The sequence below is a fragment of the Podarcis gaigeae genome (assembly GCF_964106915.1).
Source record: "Podarcis gaigeae genome assembly, chromosome: 1".
Lineage (NCBI taxonomy): Eukaryota > Metazoa > Chordata > Lepidosauria > Squamata > Lacertidae > Podarcis > Podarcis gaigeae.
In genome coordinates this window covers 79656221-79676989 of record NC_139678.1, presented here as the reverse complement: position 1 = coordinate 79676989, position 20769 = coordinate 79656221, and the positions used below count along the sequence as shown (strand labels likewise).

General features: G+C 41.6%; 1 protein-coding gene and 1 long non-coding RNA gene across 2 annotated transcripts; one reads left to right on the top strand and one right to left on the bottom strand.

Moving 5' to 3' along the window:
* Positions 1 to 131: 131 nt before the first annotated feature.
* Positions 132 to 13459, top strand: PSMD13 (proteasome 26S subunit, non-ATPase 13). The gene is made up of 13 exons (XM_083729133.1): positions 132 to 424; positions 893 to 971; positions 2711 to 2745; positions 2880 to 2935; positions 3570 to 3613; positions 4027 to 4113; positions 10064 to 10235; positions 10538 to 10617; positions 10703 to 10828; positions 11365 to 11427; positions 11681 to 11761; positions 12057 to 12173; positions 12655 to 13459. The coding sequence occupies exons 1-13, from the start codon at positions 330 to 332 to the stop codon at positions 12748 to 12750; spliced, it is 1131 nt and encodes a 376-aa protein (XP_083585259.1). The 5' UTR covers positions 132 to 329; the 3' UTR covers positions 12751 to 13459.
* Positions 13219 to 20700, bottom strand: LOC310840057. Its single transcript, XR_014561779.1, has 2 exons — positions 19456 to 20700; positions 13219 to 15592 (listed from the first exon to the last, which is right to left on the bottom strand). It is a non-coding gene; the product is annotated as an uncharacterized lncRNA (long non-coding RNA).
* Between the last annotated feature and the right edge of the window lie 69 nt (positions 20701 to 20769).

Sequence of the window (20769 nt, the reverse complement as noted above, 5' to 3'; positions counted from 1 at the left end):
TGGCAACCGGCACCCAACGACTGCAGGGGGCGCCCGAGAGAAGCTCGCCGGCTCTCTCGCGCAGCGGAGGCCGTTGCCATGGCGACCAGCGGGCCTGCCCGCCCCCCCCCCCGGAACTCTCGCCCCTCCTCCTCCCCCAGCGCGTGGGGCGAGATCGACAAGCAATGCTGCGCAGAGCGAGGCCAATACGGTACCCGGCGTGCTCCGCGCCGAAGGTGCCGGAAGTGAGTGTGCATTTCCGGCGGCAGGGTGGCCCGGCCTCCTGCTCCTGCTCCTGAGGGTGAAGCGGTCTCTCTGTCTCCCGCTGCTTCCCCGGTCCCGGCCTCGCCATGAAGGACGTGCCGGGTTTCCTGCAGCAGAGCCAAAGCTCTGGGCCCGGCCAGGCCGCCGTGTGGCACCGCCTGGAGGAGCTCTACAACAAGAAGTGAGGCGGGGTGGGGGGGCGGCTGGGGGAGCTTGCGGGAGGTGGGGAAGGGGCGACTCGGTGCTTTTTTCAGGAGATGATCCGCTGGGGGGTCTCCTGCTCTTGAAGGCCAACCCCCCCGTTCAGGAAGCTGGTGCATCGGGCCTCACTCCCGAGATGTGTGCGCAGGCTGCTTGCCCTAGGAAAATGGTGGATAGGCACGCGTCGCTTGTGGCATAAGCACAACAGGGTCGGAAGTGTGAAGCACTTGGCCGTCTCCATTGAGGCTCTGCGCTGGCCTGGTTGCCAAAATGTGTGTGTCGTGCAAGGGTTTCTGTTCATATAACTCGTGTTTGATTTAGGTAAATACACCGTTGAGGGTTTGCTGTGGTCTCCTGGCTGCTGTACTCTTCCCTTGCTCGCCCTCATTTTGTAAAATTGACAGTCTGTCCTTTGCCATTTCCATAGTCATGTGTGTATGTTTTACAGACTCTGGCACCAGCTGACCCTTCAGGTTCTGGACTTTGTGCAAGACCCCTGCTTTGCCCAAGGAGATGGACTCATCAAGGTAATCTCCCAAGTCTTACCTTAGTCATTGAGATGGTGATGGGTTGCATTATTTGTATTCTAATTCACAAGATTCTTGGAATTACCACAAATAAGAAAAATTAAAATTAAGAGTAGTGTAAATGTATACCCCTGGCTTCTTGTGAATATAAACATTGCCAATGATGAGGCATTTAGGGCAACTCCACTGAACACATCAGTTCAGGGCTTTGTAGCTTATGACCTAATTTTTTTGCTCTGTAAATTATGTTGACTTCTGTATCACTTTTTTGGCATTTGGGATCACATTTTTATTCTTTCCAGGAGTGAAAGGGTGCATTTTGTAATTACTGTATAATGCTGGTACTCTAAATAGATGATGCAAAATGGTATGAGATGACATTGCAGTGATAAACTGGCAGATTAAATCATTGGTGGGGAACCTCTGCTCCCAGGCCTAGTTATGCCTACCAGTCCTCTGAATTTTGACCACCAGGCCATTTTTGGCACAAACAACACCGACCTGTCAGTCATCTGACACCATATGACATCAGGCATGGATAATCTGTTATCTCCAGGCTAAGTGCTGTTTGTCAAGACTGGAAATAAGGGATCTCCTTTCTCTTATCTTAGTACTAAGCACTATAGTGCTAAAATCAGAAATAAGCCCAAGTGTATAAAAAAAACCAGGCAGTACTGTGGGACTACAGTACTAACGGCAGATATAAGTCTGTGCCTACTCCCATGGTTTGAAGTTTGAATCACCTGGTCTCATAGTACATTGGGTGATTAACAGGTGGGTAGCCAAATGTCAAAATGGCAGGAGGAGGATGTACTAGTTCTGGATCCAGCCCACCCTGTATTATAGTTTAGAAAATACTAAATGAATGAAGGGTTTCTATAAAGGAGGACAGCATGACAGACAGTTGTATGAAAAACAAGAAAGATTGAAGGAACTGGATATGTTTGGTCTGGAAAAGAAGATTGAGAGGGAATATAGAAGCTGGAAGGGACCCAAAAGTCATTTAGCCCAACCCCTTGCAATGGAAAAATCTCAGCTAACGCATCCATGACAGATGGCCATCCAACCTCTGCTTACAACCCTCCGAGGAGGCAGAGTCCACCACATGATAGCACTGTTGAAACAGAGGCTCCCACATAGAAATGATCACATACTTGTTATACCTAGAGGGCAGGACTGACTGGTTTCAGTTACAGAGGGATAGATTTCAGTTCAATATTAGGATAAAATGTTTTACTGGTAAGAGCAGGGTTGGTGTTGACAGCCTTCATGTCACATAATTTGCAGACATCTTTGTAGCACAGAGTTGGTCTGCTAATTGGACTGGTGCCGGAAGCCAGCTCTCTGTAGATCAGGTCCTTGGGGATCCTGCCACCTTCCATTCTGTGGACATGAGCAAGCCAGCGTACCTAAGCTAAACCATGGCTTGGTGTAAATGCATGAGCTCTTGGAGGGAGATCACATCTGCTTTGCCCTTTCTCTGGGCCTACTGGTATTACCCATGGTTTGGCTTGGCATGTTGTCCAAACCTGGGTTTTGATGTTTCTCACTCCAGACAAGGCATGAGTTGTAACAAAGGTGGTCTAGTGCTGACCCGGGGCTTAATATTGATTGTAAGGAATTCCACACACACTAATCAAACTGTAGATAGTGTCCTAGATGTGCTAATGATCAACTTGACTTGTTAACCAAAACACACTTGTATTGCTAAACTTACCACCTCTTTCTTTGATTTATAGCTTTATGAGAACTTTATCAGTGAGTTTGAACACAGGTAAAGATTTTAAAATACTTAAAATTTAGGGGAAACCTTACATTTTAAGATCAATATTTTAATTCTAAAGTTCATTATTAAACTTAATTGCTATTAAAACTTCAGTTGTTCATGTTACCATCTCTTTATTTCAGGGTGAACCCTTTGTCCCTTGTAGAGATAATTCTTCATGTAGTGCGACAGATGACAGGTAAAACACCTTCATTTTATCATAGCTATCTTTCATTATGAACTGGTTCGGGGGGGGGGGAATCTGAGGCCAACAATAAGACCTTTAGGAAAGTAACAAAGGATTGAACTACTCAGTCTTGGAGAAAGGGAATTATTCACATTTCCGTCTTTCTGGACACTAGCCATTAATACTCCTTAACTTTGCTATAAGGCCAGCAGAGATGTATTAATGTAGAATTTGAGAATCTAATCCTAGGAGTTTGACAGACTGAAGGCCTCTTTGGGTGCTGGTTTCTCCCTGGGACTGATCCAAGGAAGTCTCTGGGAGCTGGCTTTTGGCTTGCACAATCACTCCCCCTCAGTGTAGAGAGAAATGGAATGATCAAACAGGAGATCTCATGTTGCTTTGAACACGAGCTCTCCTCTGACTTTGGGATATTAAATCAGGAGAACCTTGAATCCAGAAGTCTGAGCAAAAATTTTGTCATTCATTGTTTCTCGGAACAAAGGGAGGAAGCATGCCTTGAAGCCCTCTACTCCTCTCCCCAAGGACAATATCATTCAGGCAGGTCCTCAATTCTAAAACTTTTGTGATAGGATCCAATAAGAGGTTATGTGAATCTTAATGTAATTGCTTGCTTGTACCTCCTTAGATCCTAATGTAGCTCTTACTTTTCTGGAAAAGACCCGAGAAAAAGTAAGTATGATATATGACAGATACTTTATATAGTACTTTGATCCACTTGCATGGAATTGTTTTCAGTGCAGTTACTAGTTTTTATTCATTGCTGTAGCCTACTGATGTTTTTATCACTTGTTTTTAAGGGGTGTAGACTTAAAACTGTTGATTTAAAATAAGCAATTATAGGTTTTATGTTACAATTTCTGTGTACTATCTTTTGTCCTGAAAGGCACAATATAAATTAATAACACATCTACTGAACTGGCCAACAAGCCAGTTTCATTGCCAGTAAGAAAATGATCAAGGATAGTTATACAGTCAAATTTGGAAAAACTGCTAACTACTTACGCTCTCTTTGGCAGACACTAGTTTCATTCTATTTGAAACAATAGCTGTTTTATTACGTTCATTTTGTATTGTGGCTGCAGGTGAAAAGCAGTGATGAAGCCGTGATTCTATGTAAAACTGCCATTGGAGCTCTGAAATTAAACATTGGTGATCTACAAGTCACAAAGGTGAGACAAAATACGTATTTTCTTGTTCATAATAACAAAACCTTTTTTGAATTAGCTGTATTGGACGGCTCTTGCATTTTGTGTGTGCAGCCCTTAGCTTTTAGTAGCTATCTTCTAACATAGGAGAGGGCAGACTTCAGGCCTTTATAGGTACTCTGAAAAGCCGTCAGCTGGAGGCAGGTGCAAAAGACATAAACTTAGAATTGAAGGACATTTTGTGTTTGAGCAGGTGCTGATCAGCATGATTTGTTTTTTTTTAATAATATTTTTTATTAGTTTTATAAAATACAGAAAAAAGAATAAAGAACGTATTATAAAAGTAAAAAAGAAAGGTTACAAATTTTTCTTACTCCTTTTTCCAAATCTGTTGGACTTCCCCACGTCCTCCCAACCCTGCATTCTCTGTGATGCAAAACGTCTGCAATTTGTTAACTTATTTCAATACTTATTATATCTTCCTTTTTATCATGTTACCCAATTTCAAATGTATTATAACCCAAATCATGTACATTTTCATTTTAACACAATAAAGTTGTTTCATTATTCTATCTCTGACTCCTTGTACCTTAATTTCCATTTCTTTAATTTAACATTACTGAAGCTAGAATTTCCTAAAGGGTGCATTTTTTAACATTCATACAACTTATAATGTTTTTCCAAATAGTCTTTAAATTTTCTCCAATCCTCCTCGAATGTTTCTTCTCCCAAGTCTCGGATTCTGCCAGTCATTTCGGCCAGTTCCATATAGTCCATCAACTGCGTGTGCCATTCCTCCAGTGTGGGTAAATCTTGTGTCTTCCAATATTTTGCAATCAGAATCCTTGCTGCTGTAGTAGCATACATAAAAAAAGTTCTGTCCTTCTTAAACACTCTCCGGTCCACCATGCCCAGAAGGAAGGCCTCTGGTTTCTTAGGTAAGGTAAATCTCAGTACCTTTTTTAGTTCATTATGAATCATTTCCCAGAAGGCCTTCACTTTCGGGCAGGTCCACCAGAGGTGAAAGAATGTCCCTTCCGCCTCTTTACATTTCCAGCATTTATTATCAGACAGGTGATATATCTTAGCAAGCTTGACTGGGGTCATGTACCACCGGTATATCATTTTCATAATGTTTTCCTTCAAGGCACTACATGCCGTAAATTTCATTCCGGTGTTCCATAACCTTTCCCAGTCTTCAAACATAATGTTATGCCCCAAATCCTGCGCCCACTTTATCATGGTGGATTTGACTATCTCATCCTGAGTATTCCATTTAAGCAGCAGGTTATACATTCTCGAAAGTAGTTTACTTTTTGGTTCTAACAATTCTGTCTCTAGTATCGATTTTTCCACCTGGAATCCAACCTTCTTATCTACTTTGAAGACCTCTTGAATTTGTGCATAATGCAACCAATCTTGCACCTTGTTTTTTAGTTTTTCCAAGCTTAGCAACCTCCAATTGTCTCCAATCTTTTCAATGATTTCCCCATATTTAGGCCAATTGGCTTCCATATTAGGTCTCTTACGTGCCTTGGCCTCCACCGGTGAGAGCCACCTCGGAGTCTTACTCTCCAATAAGTCTTTATATTTTGTCCAGACCATTAAAATTGCTCTCCTGACAATGTGGTTTTTAAACAATTTGTGCACTTTAACCTTGTCATACCACAAATATGCATGCCACCCAAAAGCATTGTCAAACCCTTCCAGATCTAGGACATCAGTGTTTTCCAGTAAAATCCAATCTTTCAACCAGCAGAAGGCTGCAGCTTCGTAATATAACCTCAAGTCTGGCAGGGCAAATCCCCCTCTTTCTTTCGCATCAGTTAGTATCTTAAACTTTATTCGGGGCTTTTTGCCCTGCCAAACAAACTTAGAAATATCCCTCTGCCACTTTCCAAAGCATTCCACCTTGTCCACGACCTGTAGGGTCTGAAACAAAAATAGCATTTTTGGCAATACATTCATCTTTATAGCTGCTATTCGGCCCAACAAGGAAAGTTTCAATCTTGACCATGTTTCCAAATCTCTTTTGATTTCTAACCAACATTTCTCATAGTTGTCCTTAAACAAATTCAAATTTTTGGAGGTCAGATACACCCCTAGGTATTTTACTTTTTTAACCACATTTAATTCTGTTTCTTTCACAAACTCATCTGTTTCTGTACTTGTCAAATTTTTTGCTATAACCTTAGTTTTTTGCTTGTTCAGCTTAAATCCCGCCACCCGACCAAAGTCCGAAATTAATTCTAACACTCTTTTAGTACTAGAGACAGGCTCCTGCAATGTTAATACCAGGTCATCTGCAAATGCTTTCAATTTATATTGTTTCACTCCGACCTCAATTCCCTGTACCAACCGGTCCTTTCTAATCATGTTCAATAGCACCTCCAGAACTGAAATAAACAATAGGGGGGATAGGGGGCACCCCTGCCGTGTCCCTTTTTCAATTTTAAACTCCTCTGTCACCACATTGTTTACTATCAATTTCGCTTTTTGTTCTGAATATATTGCTTCTATTCCATTTTCAAACCCCCGCCCCACTCCCATCCCTTCCAAGTTTTTCTTCATAAACATCCAGGAAATATTGTCAAAGGCTTTCTCCGCATCAATAAAAATTAACACCGCTCTAGTGTTTAGATTTGTTTGTAAAAGTTCCAAAATGTCGATAATGTTTCTTGTGTTACCAAACAAATGCCTACCAGGGAGAAAGCCAGCCTGGTCTTTATGGATCACTTCATTAAGCACTTTTTTAAACCTACTTGCCAAAATGTCTGCAAAAATTTTGTAATCCACATTTAGGAGTGAGATGGGGCGGTAGTTCTTCAGCTGAGTCTTTTCAGTTTCTAGTTTGGGTATCAATGTGATGAAGGCTTCTTTCCACGTTTCCGGTGCCTTCCTCCCCTCCACAATCTGGTTACAAACCTCCAACAAAGGTTGTATCAAATAGTCTTTCAAAACCTTATAGTATTTGGAGGTAAGTCCGTCGGGGCCTGGAGATTTGCCTAATTGGAGGTTCTGAATGGCGCTTTCAATTTCTTGCTGTGTGATATTACTATTCAGGGTTGTTCTCATTTCCTGAGGTATTTTCTGTAATCCGTTGGTTTTAAGAAATTGGTCCACCTCCGAATCTTTCTGTGGCCCTTGTGAATAAAGTTCTTTGAAATATCTCTGGAAGCACTTTCTAATTTCCTCGGGTTTCTGAACCATTCTCCCTTCAATCTCTAGATTTGTAACAGTATTAAGTTTTTGTCTCTTTTTCAACTGCCATGCTAGCAGTTTCCCACACTTATTTGCTGATTCAAAGGATCTTTGTTTCATCTGTTTAATTTTCCATTCCACCTCTTGATTTATCAGTTTCAAATATTGTGCTTGGAAAAATTTCACTTCTCTCAGCACCTCCTTAGACTTTGGCCTAGATCTTAATTTTTTCTCTCCATCTCTTATTTTTTCCAATATCTTCTCCTTCTTTTCATTCCAGAATTTTTTCTTGATCGTATTTTGTTGTATTAGAAACCCTCTCATGACTGCTTTACTTGCGTCCCAGATTATTCTTTTTTCCACAGTAGTATTTAAATTTATCTCAAAATAGTCCTTTAAAGTTTTTTGGGCCTTCTTAACAATCTTCTCATCCCTTAATAAGGTGTCATTCATTTTCCATCTGAAGGATCCGGTTGTATTTAGTCTCAATTCCATTTTCAAAGCATTATGGTCGGAGCAGGTTTTTGGGCAGATTTCCACCTTTCTAGTCTTGGGTGCCAGTCCTCTAGTTATCCATATTTGGTCGATTCGTGTCCATGTCAGATGAGCTTCAGAAAAGAAAGTTCCTTCTTTTCCTAGGGGGTTCTTAACCCTCCATATGTCAATTAAGTCCACATTGTCAGTCATTTCAAAAAAAGTTTTAGGTAGTCTGCCATCTTTCGTTATGTTAGCACTTTGCGACTTATCCATATTTACAGACACAACCCCATTCATGTCACCCATCATGATGATGTTGTTATAGTCTAAGTAATCCAGCATAATCTCATGCAGCTTCCTGAAAAATTCCGATTTTCCTTCATTTGGGGCGTATATTCCTAATATCAGAAATTTTTCTCCTTGTGTCTGAATTTCAATCGCCAAAATTCTGCCGTGTTCATCTTTAAATAAGAATTTCGGTGACAGGCTCTCCTTTGCATATATCACCACACCTCTTTTCTTCACTTTATCCGAAGAGATAAATTCTTGGCCTAGTCTTTTATTAATTAACACTTTTCTGTGGAGCCTTGTCACATGCGTTTCTTGCAGGCAAATAATGTCCAGTTGTTCTTTTTTCAAAATATGAAATACTTTTCTTCTTTTTTCCGGAGAATTTCCGCCATTTATATTCCAACTAAGAAGCTGCAGCGACATCCTGGTCTAATTGGTGGGTCTACAATGGGGTGTCTAGGCTTCCCTCCGATCCCGGAGGTGGTAATGTTGGTCCAGATCCAGGCGGTGTAGGCTTTGGAGATGGTCCCGGTGGTGGTGGAGGCCAAGAAGCTGCGGCTCTTTTCTGGAGGTCCTCCTCGTGGTCGTGTAGGAACTTCTGTTGGTCCTCCGGTGTTTTAATTCTTACTTTCCTTCCTTTGTAAGTAAATGATAGTCCTTGCGGAAACTCCCACCTATAAGGGATTGTGTTATATCTCAACAATTTGGTCAAATCTGTATAAGTAGTCCTAAGGTCCAAAAGGTGTTTAGGTATGTCTCTGTAAATTTCAGCCTTTTTTCCTTCTATCTCCAAGGATTTTTTGAAGTGTAGGCCTAGAGCATGATTTGTTTTGGGTACTAGAACTGAGCTGAGTTTGCTCTCTTTCCATGCAAAAATCCATTCCTGATTACCCCCAAGCATTCTTCATTGTCGCAGGGGGAGAGGCATTTTGTTGCCATTGTTAAACAATTGAGAGTCAGAAATCTTTGCCACTGTACTGGACAAGGATCTACCAGTATTGTGGACCTATGGTACTTCTCCCCAGTACTGGATATGTGGAGAAGGCTAAATTCTATCTGCTTCTTGTGTTCCACTTTGTGTTACTGGAAATGCAGTACAGTGGTACCTCTAGTTACAAACTTAATTCATTCCAAAGGTCCATTCTTAACCTGAAACTCTTCTTAACTAGAGGCGTGCTTTAGCTAATGGGGCCTCTTGCTGCCGCTGCGCCGCCAGCACACAATTTCTGTTCTCGTCCTAGGGCAAAGTTCTCAACTCAAGGTAACTCTTCCAGGTTAGCGGAGTTTGTAACCTGAGGCGTTTGTAACTCGAGGTACCACTGTACAATACAATTTAAATAATCAAAAGTGTTGGTATTTCTGATAAGATACTGTATTGAGTTTTTTTCAAATAAGATGCTAAGTATTCAGTAACGGTATTTGTGCTTTTGACAAGTGGCATTATTATTTCTATTCTGATGGCCAGAGATCACTTTTGATTTGATTTCCTTTGCTGGTATAATCCAGTAACATAATCCATGGCCCATTAGAAACTGTTCACAAAAGTCTAAATAAACATCTTGCAATGTGTTCATACTTTGTACAAATGAAAGCTGTTTATCAGTTTGCCACAAGCAAAGAATAGGGGTTTTCAAACCTGTAAACATCTGTTTAGAAACTTGTTTTGGCAGTTAACAAGGATATTAAATTTATATAATGGAGGTTGTTTCGTTTTTTTATAAACCACTATTAGGAGCTGTAGGGTTCAAGCAGACAAGGATATACAGTTGTGGATTTGTTTCTTCAGCAGAGTTGAGACTTCAGCAGGTCAAGTCCTAGTACCAGCAGAAATAAAATAACAAATATGTTCTGATCCTTAAGTTAATGTGATTCTTTGGAGTTATGTTTTTTTTCTCTTCAAATATTGGTTATAATTGTTAGGCAAGGTATTGTAACATGCTTTTGTGTGTATGTATATAAAATACATGTGGATTTTAAGGATTGGTATCACCCTTTTTCCCTTTAGGAGACCATTGAGGATGTTGAAGAGATGCTGAATAATCTTCCTGGTGTGACATCTGTTCACAGCCGTTTCTATGATCTCTCCAGCAAGTATTACCAGACAATTGGGAATCATGCCTCTTATTATAAGGATGCATTAAGGTTCCTGGGCTGTATAGATGTCAAAGATCTCCCAGGTAATGCTCTTTTCTTCCCATATTGAACAAAATGCATTTGTTTGTGCTGTGGAGACCTGTATCAAATGGATTTAATTTACTGTGCAGAGAGGGAAATAGAAATTATCCTCATTGTTGTTGGAACCTGGAGTTTCAGGAAAATAGGCCTAAGACAAATAATTTACTGTACCTTTGTGTATAGAATGCTCACATTTTTATTGAATGTAAGAGAATATATGTACGTGTGTGTGTGTGTGTGTGTGTACTAAAATGGAGTGTGGTCTCTCAGACTGTTGCTTGACCCAGATCATTCTTCTTTTCAGTGGCAGACCAGCAGGAGAGAGCCTTTACTTTAGGGTTAGCAGGACTCCTTGGGGAAGGAGTCTATAACTTTGGGGAACTGGTAAGTAGAGCTTAATTGGTGAAAATGTTCAGGAACCAGAAGCTAGCTACTATATCTCAATGTCCTACTTTATTTCCATCCTCAGCTTATGCACCCAGTGCTGGAGTCTTTGAGGAACACTGACAGGCAATGGTTGATTGACACGCTTTATGCCTTCAATAGTGGCAATGTGGAAAAATTCCAGGCTTTGAAGTCAGCATGGGGGCAGCAGGTAGGTGGCTGGTTTGACTGATTAAATAAGTACTTCCTCTTTGACTTGCTACTGGAAAGTAAAGCTTATGCACTTCTGAAAACAGCTGGTATAGATTCAGAGTCTTCAAAAAACAACCTTGGGGCAACAGGACAGAGTTACCCCATTAACTGTTTTAGAGTACTTAAGCCTTGGGACACGGGCCAGTTCAGGAAGGATCTGCTTCAGAGAAGGTCTAAATAACTCCAAAGCATCCCACTTCAGTTTAAAATCCATGCTCTGAAACAGATGCATTGCCAGATGTCTTGAACTGTGTAGTAGCATTCATTTTCTCACTCCCATAGAGGAGATGTTGGTTTAATCAGTCTTAACGGTTGCATTTAGAAATTAAACACTTCTGTTGAACAATTTACAATGGTAGGTCTAAGGCTGTGGTTTCATGACACAAGACGCATGAAATGATGAGCGCTTTCTGTGTTGCATGCATTTTGTTAAATCAAAGAAAACACAATAATATTTTTGGAGTAACTAAAGTTCTCATCTGTTGTGTCTTACAGCCGGACTTGGCTGCAAATGAAGCTCTTCTTCTACAGAAGATCCAGCTGCTGTGCCTCATGGAGGTAAGTCTAGCAATTCTAAATTATATAATCTGGTCCTGCCCTGTAGTGGTTCCCACTTGGGGCAGAAGTTTTTATTTGTGTTGAAATGTAACATACAGTATATTGCTATTGAAGATCTAGTCCACCTTTCAAGTAATGTCTTGCACAGAGGCAAACAAAGCTGGGGAAATCAGGCTTTCTGATCACTGTGTTGGGAACTTCTTTTTTCACGTAAACCCAGGTTTGTTTTAACTTTAGTTTTACTTGACTGCAGATGACCTTCACCCGACCAGCTAACCACAGGCAACTCACTTTTGAAGAGATTGCTAAAAGTGCCAAAGTCACTGTAAATGAGGTGAGTTGCATTTGCAGTTCTGTATGAGGGAAACATGTTCAGGGACTCTGTGTCATTCCATTTTCAAAGACATTTTAATTTCAGATAATCCCTGTTAAAATTGATGCAATTAAATTTCCAGATAGGCATTTACAGCAGTCATGATCTTGGCCATTTTCCCTTTCTCTGTTTGTTAAATCCCTCTTTTTGAGTTGTAGCAAGTACTCAGACTGGTAAGTTGCAGTGATTTTTGTGGAAACAACTGGATATGTTTCTCTAAATCCAGTAAGGGACTCTTGGTTTTCTTTTCCTGCAGGTGGAGCTGCTAGTGATGAAAGCCCTGTCAGTGGGTTTGGTGAAAGGCAGTATTGATGAAGTGGATAAGAGAGTTCACATGACATGGGTCCAACCACGGGTGCTGGATTTACAACAGGTAATCACTCTTGCTGAAATCTCAGTGCAACACTCTCCTTTTAAAGCATGGCATGGAATCTTAGTAAAAAACAGCTTTCTGGGGGAGAAAGGGTGTGGTTTCTTTGATTAATCACACTGTACTTATATGTCTTCCTTTACTTCAGTGCAGAAACAGCTTTATACGGTCACATGTTGAATTTATGACACATTGAATAATTGACTTAAATCAGTTTTCTTCACAATGCTTACCTTGTTTCTGGCACCTTTGAATCTCCCTATCAAAACGTCTTGTCATTAAAACAAACCAATAAGACACTCCACTGGGAGATTGCAGTTTATCTTTTCTCTAAAACAGGATTTTAATGTAGTCTGTTGCAGGAGACATTCTGATGTAGATTGGTTAAATTTTTTATCTTTCTTGGCCCTTCTTTTGTCTGTGTGTATTCATTGTATCTCCATTGAGTCCAAGTTCCTAAAGTGCTTGTGGGTTTATTTCCTAGATAAAGGGCATGAAAGACCGCCTGGAGTTCTGGTGCACAGATGTGAAGAGCATGGAGATGTTGGTGGAGCACCAAGCCCACGATATCCTGACATAGAGGACTTTGCACTGGCTGAGGGAATGTCTTGTACTGTTGCTGAAACTGGCAGTGCCCTGACCACTGACTCTGTACTGAATTCTATTAACAGGGGGGCTAGGGGAGGAGGGAAAGAACTACTTTTCTGATGCTTGTACAGAGGACTAAGTGGCCTTTGCTGTGTAACCCTTTGGTGCTTGGAGTCGGGAATTCCCTCCTACGTGCTAAGCCATTTGATTAGCATTCTCCTTGGGAGCTCCCATCCTGCTGCCACCAAAGGCAATAAGGACTCCTTCATGGTGGATTAATCGGTCTTGGTGTGAGGCTGCCGCAATGGAGGATGTTTGGGGCTTATGGGCTAAAGGGTGGAGGTCACTAGCTCCGCAGTGGGATGGCAGCAGGACTTCCATTGTGCATTTAGGGTGTAAGAAGGAAGGGCCATCTTCAGTCATTGGGCATTTCAGACAGATGTGGGGGGAGAGCATGACCTTTCTCCCTGCCAGTCCAAAGGCAGCATAAATGAGAACAAATGCCTCTTTCCCCTAGTCTCCCTCTGTTTTGCAGTAGAGGAAACTGCTCAAACCCCATCAATGAGTTTTCCAAGAATAAAATCATAAATTTAATGGATTTGTTTTTATACTCTCCTTGGGTTTGCTCTTGTCTTTTATGAACATTTTATCCTGAAGTGTGATGCAGTCAAATAACTGCTGGAATAAACTTCTCTGCCTTCCCTCTTGCGCAGTTCTGTTGGTATGCTTTTCACTGAGTCTTGAATTGAGCAGCAGTCCTATTATAATAGGCACAAAACCAGAATTAGCAGCTTACTTGTGCCCTTCAGAGTTCAGTGGGTTTTAAATAATAATACTACTAATCACATGTCTATGGAAGGCATGATTTCGATGTTAGTATTGCTCTCAGTCTTAGAGCAGTAATGGGTGACTCTGGACTTGATCTTGAAAGGGGCTCTGTTCTCCAATTTTTGAATACATACGAAATCTCTATTTTAAAAAGCTTTTAGGTTTCCGTGACAATTTTTCAGCTTCATGTTTGAAGGTGAAATGGGCATCTAATGACAAAGGCTTCTCTCGTAGGGCTTTTATGGTGACAAATTGGCATTCATCCCCAATAGGGTGCTCACCAATGTTAAAGGCTATCTTGAAAAGCATCCTTTTCACTGTAACTTTCACCTTGGACATGTCATTGGTAAACTAAATCTGCCCTTGTTTTAGTTCTGGTCAGATTCCCTTGGGGGTGGGGGGAGGAAAATGTCCAGATTTCTTTAAAAATTGAACATAGAGAAATTGTGGGGGGAGTAGGCTACCAGCTCAGTCTACAGTAGAGCATGAGACTCTTAATCGCAAGGTCGTGGGTTTGAGCCCCACATTGGCCAAAGATTCCTGAATTGCAGAGGGCTGGACTAGATGACTCTGGGGGGGCGGTCTCTTCCAACTCTACAATTCTATGATTCTAGGGAGATCATAGGACCAGATATTTTCCTCTAAATTAATGAGAACTGTGGTGATGGTGAATTGATAATTATGATTAGATTATCTACCGTTCACAAGAAGTTCCCAGGGCTGGTCAGAGCAGTGTAAAATGTCTTGTAAAAAACTATTAATCACTCACAATGGGCTGACTGGCCTATCTCATGTCAAAAAACCAGCAGCTGACATTTCTAATAGTTCTTTGGTCATCTGCTAAAGAAACTAAAAGTATGAGAACTAGCTGCTGCCAGTTGTGTATAAACAGCTTTCTGATAGCATCACAGCCTTGCTCAGTTACACTGGTTTATAACTGATAACATTGCAAAAAGTGCGACATGAAGCCACATCACTCAACCTTTTATAGGTGTGGGGTTGGCTAGCTGATTATTTTGATACAGATAGTTGCGTGCTTTTGTACAACTGCATTTACGACATATAATTTCCACTAATTCAGCTGAGTTTCAAAGTGGTCCATTTTAACTGTGTACTATGTATTCCAGTCTTTAGTCCTTGTGAGGGGGATAATGCATCTATCTGTAACAAAAGTATGTAGAGGCCATTGTTAGTGACAGCATACCTTGTTCTTAGAGATGGTAAATCAGTTTCTCAGTTATATCAATCCAACCTGCCGTAGCAGCTTCGAATTTGAAAGAGTTCTAGTCAAGCCATCACTCTGACTTGCTAGTTATCTATGTGCAGCATTTGTTTGCTTTTCTGGAGGGGCATTTCATTAAGTTAGTCCCCTCCTGCAGTCTTGAATGGCATATCCTAGAAAAAGGCTAACAGTCAGTGTCGCTTGCTTCTTGCTTTCACATTAAGGTGGGTTGAAAAGTATCTGTGGAACACATTTACTTACAAGCAAGTCCCACTATGTACTGTGTGTATAGGATTGGGGCCTGAGAGACATGAGAAGGCACTGCTTAATTGAGAAGGCTGTTACCCACATTCTCCTTTTTCTGTTGTACCATCTCCAAGTTTTTGGCAGAAATAAGATTTTAACTGGGGAATTTCAGATTTACAGCTTGATCTTCAAGCCACTGCACTATGCTAACTGAATGCTTATTCTCTTTCCTTGGCATGTTTTATTATTTCATGTTGCTATAGGGAAGAGGAATAAGGGGCATTTTTTCCTGAACAAACAAGTTTCACTGTGGTTTTTTAAAAGCAATTTTTTAATTATAAAAACAGCAAGAGACAGCTTTGCATATGGGAGGATACAAGTTCCTTTGGCATCTGCTTTGTGACCACGTTCATAGTGGAGAACTTCTGCCTGTGCTTCATTCACGGTGCGCGTTCTTGTAATCCTCCATATGGCTCAATATCCAACCGGATGGGACCAAGAAGGTTATAAACATCACAGTCAGTCCAATAGCTTGTTCCTGTACAAAGAAACAGAGGTGAACGTCGTCTGCAGTATTATGAATGTTGTAGAACATTCTGGGTTCTAGGCTAATCACCATTTATAGTTCATGCAGGGAAGAAAGCAGATGGGCTAAAGTTACTGTATGTGCTGTGTGATTTGTCTTTATTTTTGTACAGTGCAGTGAAGTCCTTATAGGATGTTTGTTGTGGTTTTGAAAGAATCCTCAGTTGCCTGACTAGTCTGACTGCAGGGCCCCAAATAATCTGCAGATAATTGAAAGGCCGCCTCCTGTTGGTTGGTATCTTTTTTAACAGTCAGGCATGCTGAGCCCACTTCAGCTCCTACAGCCTCTTCTGTGGAAGACCCTGAAAACTGAATTGCATTAATAACTGCCAGGACCTAAAAGAGATTGCTATACACCTAATTGTGTAGTTTTGAAAATGTCTTGGGAGTCTTAGCAGGGTATAAATACTGCATACTTGTGTGCTCTAGAGATGAGGAACTCTTTGGATTGGACTTTTTTCTAGGTTTCCTACCAAAAAAGGAAAACTTGGGGAAACTAAGTCAATCAGAGGACTTGGGTTTTTATTTTAGTTATTACCCATCCCTCACCCCAAGGTCCCAGGGCAGGTTACAATTTAAAATGGAACTGCAAAAAATGCAACCACATCTAATAAAAAGTAACACAATTCATATGATTGCTTATATTATATTTAGATTTCCAGTGTTGGCCTCCCTTTGCTAGCTCCCAGATGCACTCCTCCTTTTCATTCAGAAGCAGGAGCTTTTGAAGAACTACATCTCATAGTTCTCTCTAGTCTGTTCACAAGCACAATGGGGCAGGAAAACAAAATCCTCTGCTCTCCACTCACACAGCTTTGATGCTGTCCCCACTTTAATAAGGGGAGGGGAGGAGGGACGGGCTAATGGGTGATAGAGATGGATGGGGTTGAGAACAAGAATTCTTCATCTTAAGACTAAGTCTTATAAAGTTTGCCTCAGTTTTGATGAACACCTGCAGTATGGGTGTATTTAGGGTGTGTGTGTATGAAGTCACACCACTGGGGAATCACAGCGCCTGCTGTAGCTGTGGAAACCAGTAACTCATAAGTGCTGCCTCCTGTGTTGCACAAGCCTGGACAGTGTGTATGGAGGTCCTGGGTTGCCCAGACCACAAGACCTCCCTCTTGGAGGAAAGCAAAGGAAAGCAGAGCTATACATTTGGCACCAGCTTGGCTGCAGGAGTTGCTGGAAGGAGGCATCAAGGCACCATCCAACCGTCTTAAGGATTCCGCTCTGGATTGATGTAGCGTTTACTCCTTAGCCTTTTCTTCTCCCAAACAAGTCCCACAAGGGAGTGGGTTTATGTTTATGTATATATGTATACACACACACACACACACACCTACCCCATGGTTTGGCTGAGATTGAACAGTGTACTGTACACCCTATTCCTATCAAATGTGTGGACTTGCTGTGCCTGTTAATTTGCGTCGTTTAATTTTTCCTATGATGCAATGTACATAATTTTCCTCATTCAATATAAAGTGTTAGTTGGGCCCTCACTATTGCTAGCTATATGCAAAGACTGTAGTCAGCCCAGATAAGTATTGCTGAATGGTGCAGCCTTTAGATTACTTCTGAGCAAGGAGATAATCTTTTTGCAATGTCATACTGGCAGTAGCCTGACTTTCAAGTGACTTTGTCCTGAGAGCAGTAGAACAGGCCTGCCTGATCCCAATTAGAAATCATCTGAACTAGTTATATTCTGTTGCGCCTGTGGGACTGACTGTGCATACTAACTCTTGTGTGTACTAAAAAATATGTACAGCATATATTTTTGTTTGGTTCCTATAGAGGGTGGATGTGAATTTAAGTCATTGTGTTTCCTCACAATTTAATTCAGTTGAGATTCATCTGATGAAAGAATGAAGAAAAAATTGCCCTTCCTTCAGAAACCACTCTTTTAATCATAAATTGTTACTGACATGATCTGGGCTGTTAATTTGGTGCCAAAAACTTAGTTTTTCAGCAAGAAAATCAATGTGCATGCCACAAAAATGAAAAACTCTGAATAATTAAAGCAACATGAAGAAAGGGGGACATGACTTGAGGCCATAAAAACTGATAGAATTTATCTGTGGTTGCAAAAATTCTACACTGATCAATAAAGGCTGCAGATACTGCCTATGTATATTCAAATAAATATTTGATTTTCTTATAGGTCTAAAAGCTGCTTCTCACTTTATTGTGCCATAAAAGGTATAGAGCTGTGAAATTTCTATTTCCTGGTACGTGTATCAGATCTGGAGAACAATGGCTCTGTGCAGGCATATTGCCAAAGTTCTTAACGCTCTTTAAGCTGGGAAGAATGAGGAAATGAATTGTATGATTTTTTAAAATGAGGCTGGATGTGCAAGAGTTGAGGGTGGGAGGAGATGGTCTCTATAAATAACACTTTGCCCATTATTATTAATTTGCTGGGGGGGGGGGAGTTCTACATGTGTCTCAAAGCACTGGTTTTTTTTTTTTTTTTTTTTGGCTATTAGTGTTTTTTGCATTAATTAAATGTATTAAACAAAAGCTTAGCTTCTTTCCCCTAAAAGTGATTTGGAATACCTTCAAATCCACAAAGCAAACAACATGTGGAGAGTAATATAAAGTACACACACCTTTCGGCGCACGTGTACTCACGTCTCAAAAGTTTTCAGATGTATGTAGAGACAGTTTAAGGCTATATGTATGTAATCTGTACTTTGCTGCAAGAAACATTAGTATTATGTGTCATTCTGCCTCCTGCAAGTAGTGCTGCCCTTCCCAGTGGGCAGATGCTGGTGGTCGAAGGGGTACGATGCCAAGGGGTTAAGAGGACAAGAGCTGTGTGTGCCACATGGCTCCTAATCTAGCCTACCGCCATGAGTTGCGGAGGGCGATATCCCAGTGCCAGTGTTGGAGAAAGATCCTAACTGCCATCCTGATGGCTTCTAGACATCTGATTTGTCTTTCGCCTTAGGCTGCAAACTCTGGAGTCAGCCCTGGCTGCATGGAACGTGGACCCACCACACCTGCAGTAGGAGAGCCATCGCTTAGGAAGACCTGAAATGAAGGTTGGCCTGTGGCAAAGCCCTGCTTTGATATATGTCCATGCTAATAGGTAAAAGAGTGCACAGAAACATTCAAATGTGGCCTGTGGGACCAAGAGCCATTTTGAGCTGTTCCTGCACGTTATACGAAGCAAATGTGCCACAAACACATTGCAAGGAATAGGCGCAACCCGATTGCACCAATAAACTCATACTGTTGTGCTGCAACTTTGGGGAACAGAATTTGAGACAGTATATAGCGGGGAAGGTGTAATGGCCTATGTTTCAGAAGGGTGGGGAGGAGCTGCTTTAGAGTCCCAGCAGCACTCAAGGTAGTCGAGAAACTATTAGGCCAGCTGCTTGAGGGCCAAATGACGCAGTCTGTTCAAAGCGTTAATTAAACACTTGGTTAGAACCCGCTGCCACTTTTAACGAAGAAGCAGGCAAGTGTGAATGTGTGGCATTCAGCTCAAGAGCCTTAAATCCTGTGCCATTTTTGTGCCTGATATCACAGTGCAAATTGTGGGGAATTTATTCACTGGAAGAAAAGACAAGGGTGGAGGAAAAAAGGGAATTCCCTAGGCTGCCCCCTGTTACAGACATTCCTTTCAGAAACCAAAATCAAGGCTTCAGGTTTGTGGCTGAATAAAGTGTGTAGTTGCCAGTTCAGGGGACACCTTAACCATTCTCACCTTCTGAAATCTGAATGTGACATCTAAGCACACGGCAATACAATGTATCTGCTGCACTACCCTAATTTCCTGGTGGTCCAGAGACACCAAAAAAGGATACTTACTATTGGTGTTATGATCTCCTTAGGTGGCTTCTCCGTAATATTTGCTCGGGGAACAATCTGATTCCTCATTGTCGCATTCAGGAACCTGAACGTCTTATGGAAACGCAGCATTTTCCTTTCGCTTTTGAGCTCCCCAAAGCTGTTGCTGAAATGGCGCTTTCTGCCCTTTGGTAGGGAGTGTCTAGGGGCTCAGGCTCTCGAGCTGGGAAGTTGCAGCTGTCGGTGTCACAACAAGTGCACGCTCGCTCGTCCAAAGGCAGCTGAAGGTTTCCAAGAGGTCGGAGAGGAAAACAAGTGGCTCCGTTCCTGCCAGACTAATTTAGCACCGCTTTCTTGGCTCCGATTGGCTGCTGAGTTGCTCAGCTGCTTCCCTGGGATAGCAAGCAACTGCACAAAGGTGCCTCAATAGCAGGAAATATCAGGGCTTCTAAGTGAATCTAAACAGTTTCTACTAAACTGTGTGAAATGTTTTTGAAGAACCCAGTGCAAAAATTAAAATAGATTTATCTTTAAAAGTGTGACTTGCTTGACCGAATTCTAGAAGGAAGTTTAAAGAAAATGTATCACCAATTATGGGAGTAATGTGGCAAACAGGCCTGGAGCAGAGCCGTTTTTTGGCGGGAAAAGCTTCTTGCACTGTGGTCCTGATTCAAACTTTTCCTTTGTTAAAAGACATGTCAGGTCCTAACAGTGTGCTTAAAGTGATCCGGCCTTTGGCCTCTGAGACAGCTCAGCCTGCACATCCCCACAAGACCAGCTCACTTTCACCCCCACAAGCAGGTCATTGTTTTGGTGATGCACGTGTTACAATAATGTGATCCTGGTATGCTGCCAGCCCCCATTTCACAAAGTGAGGGTCTTACTCTAGTAAATGCCCCAAAGATCCCTTGCCCTCCATGTTTAGAATTTGGAAAATACTTGTGGTGTAATCCAAAGGTAAATATGCACCCTTTTGCTTTGCTGCAGTGCTTCTCCCTGTTTCATGTCACAGTGCTTTCCCAGTTATTCCCTGTCTCTTTGAACCAGCGCGTCCAGGAGCAGGAGTTATATAAACATAAAGAAAGTGTGCGAAGCCAAAGTCCAAAGAGGCCCAAATAGGGGATACTGTTTAACTCTCTACATCTCTCTCTCCGTGTAAGGGTGAAAGCTGCCAAGAAGAGCATAAAATATATTGCAAGTCTCTCACCCACTGTTTTGGACTAAAACTCCCATCAGCCCTGCTAGCACGATAAAGTGGATTACTCAGGGAGTGGCAATCACAAATGAATGGATTTTTTCAGAATCTCCTGTCAGCATAGCTGTTTGTTTATAGGA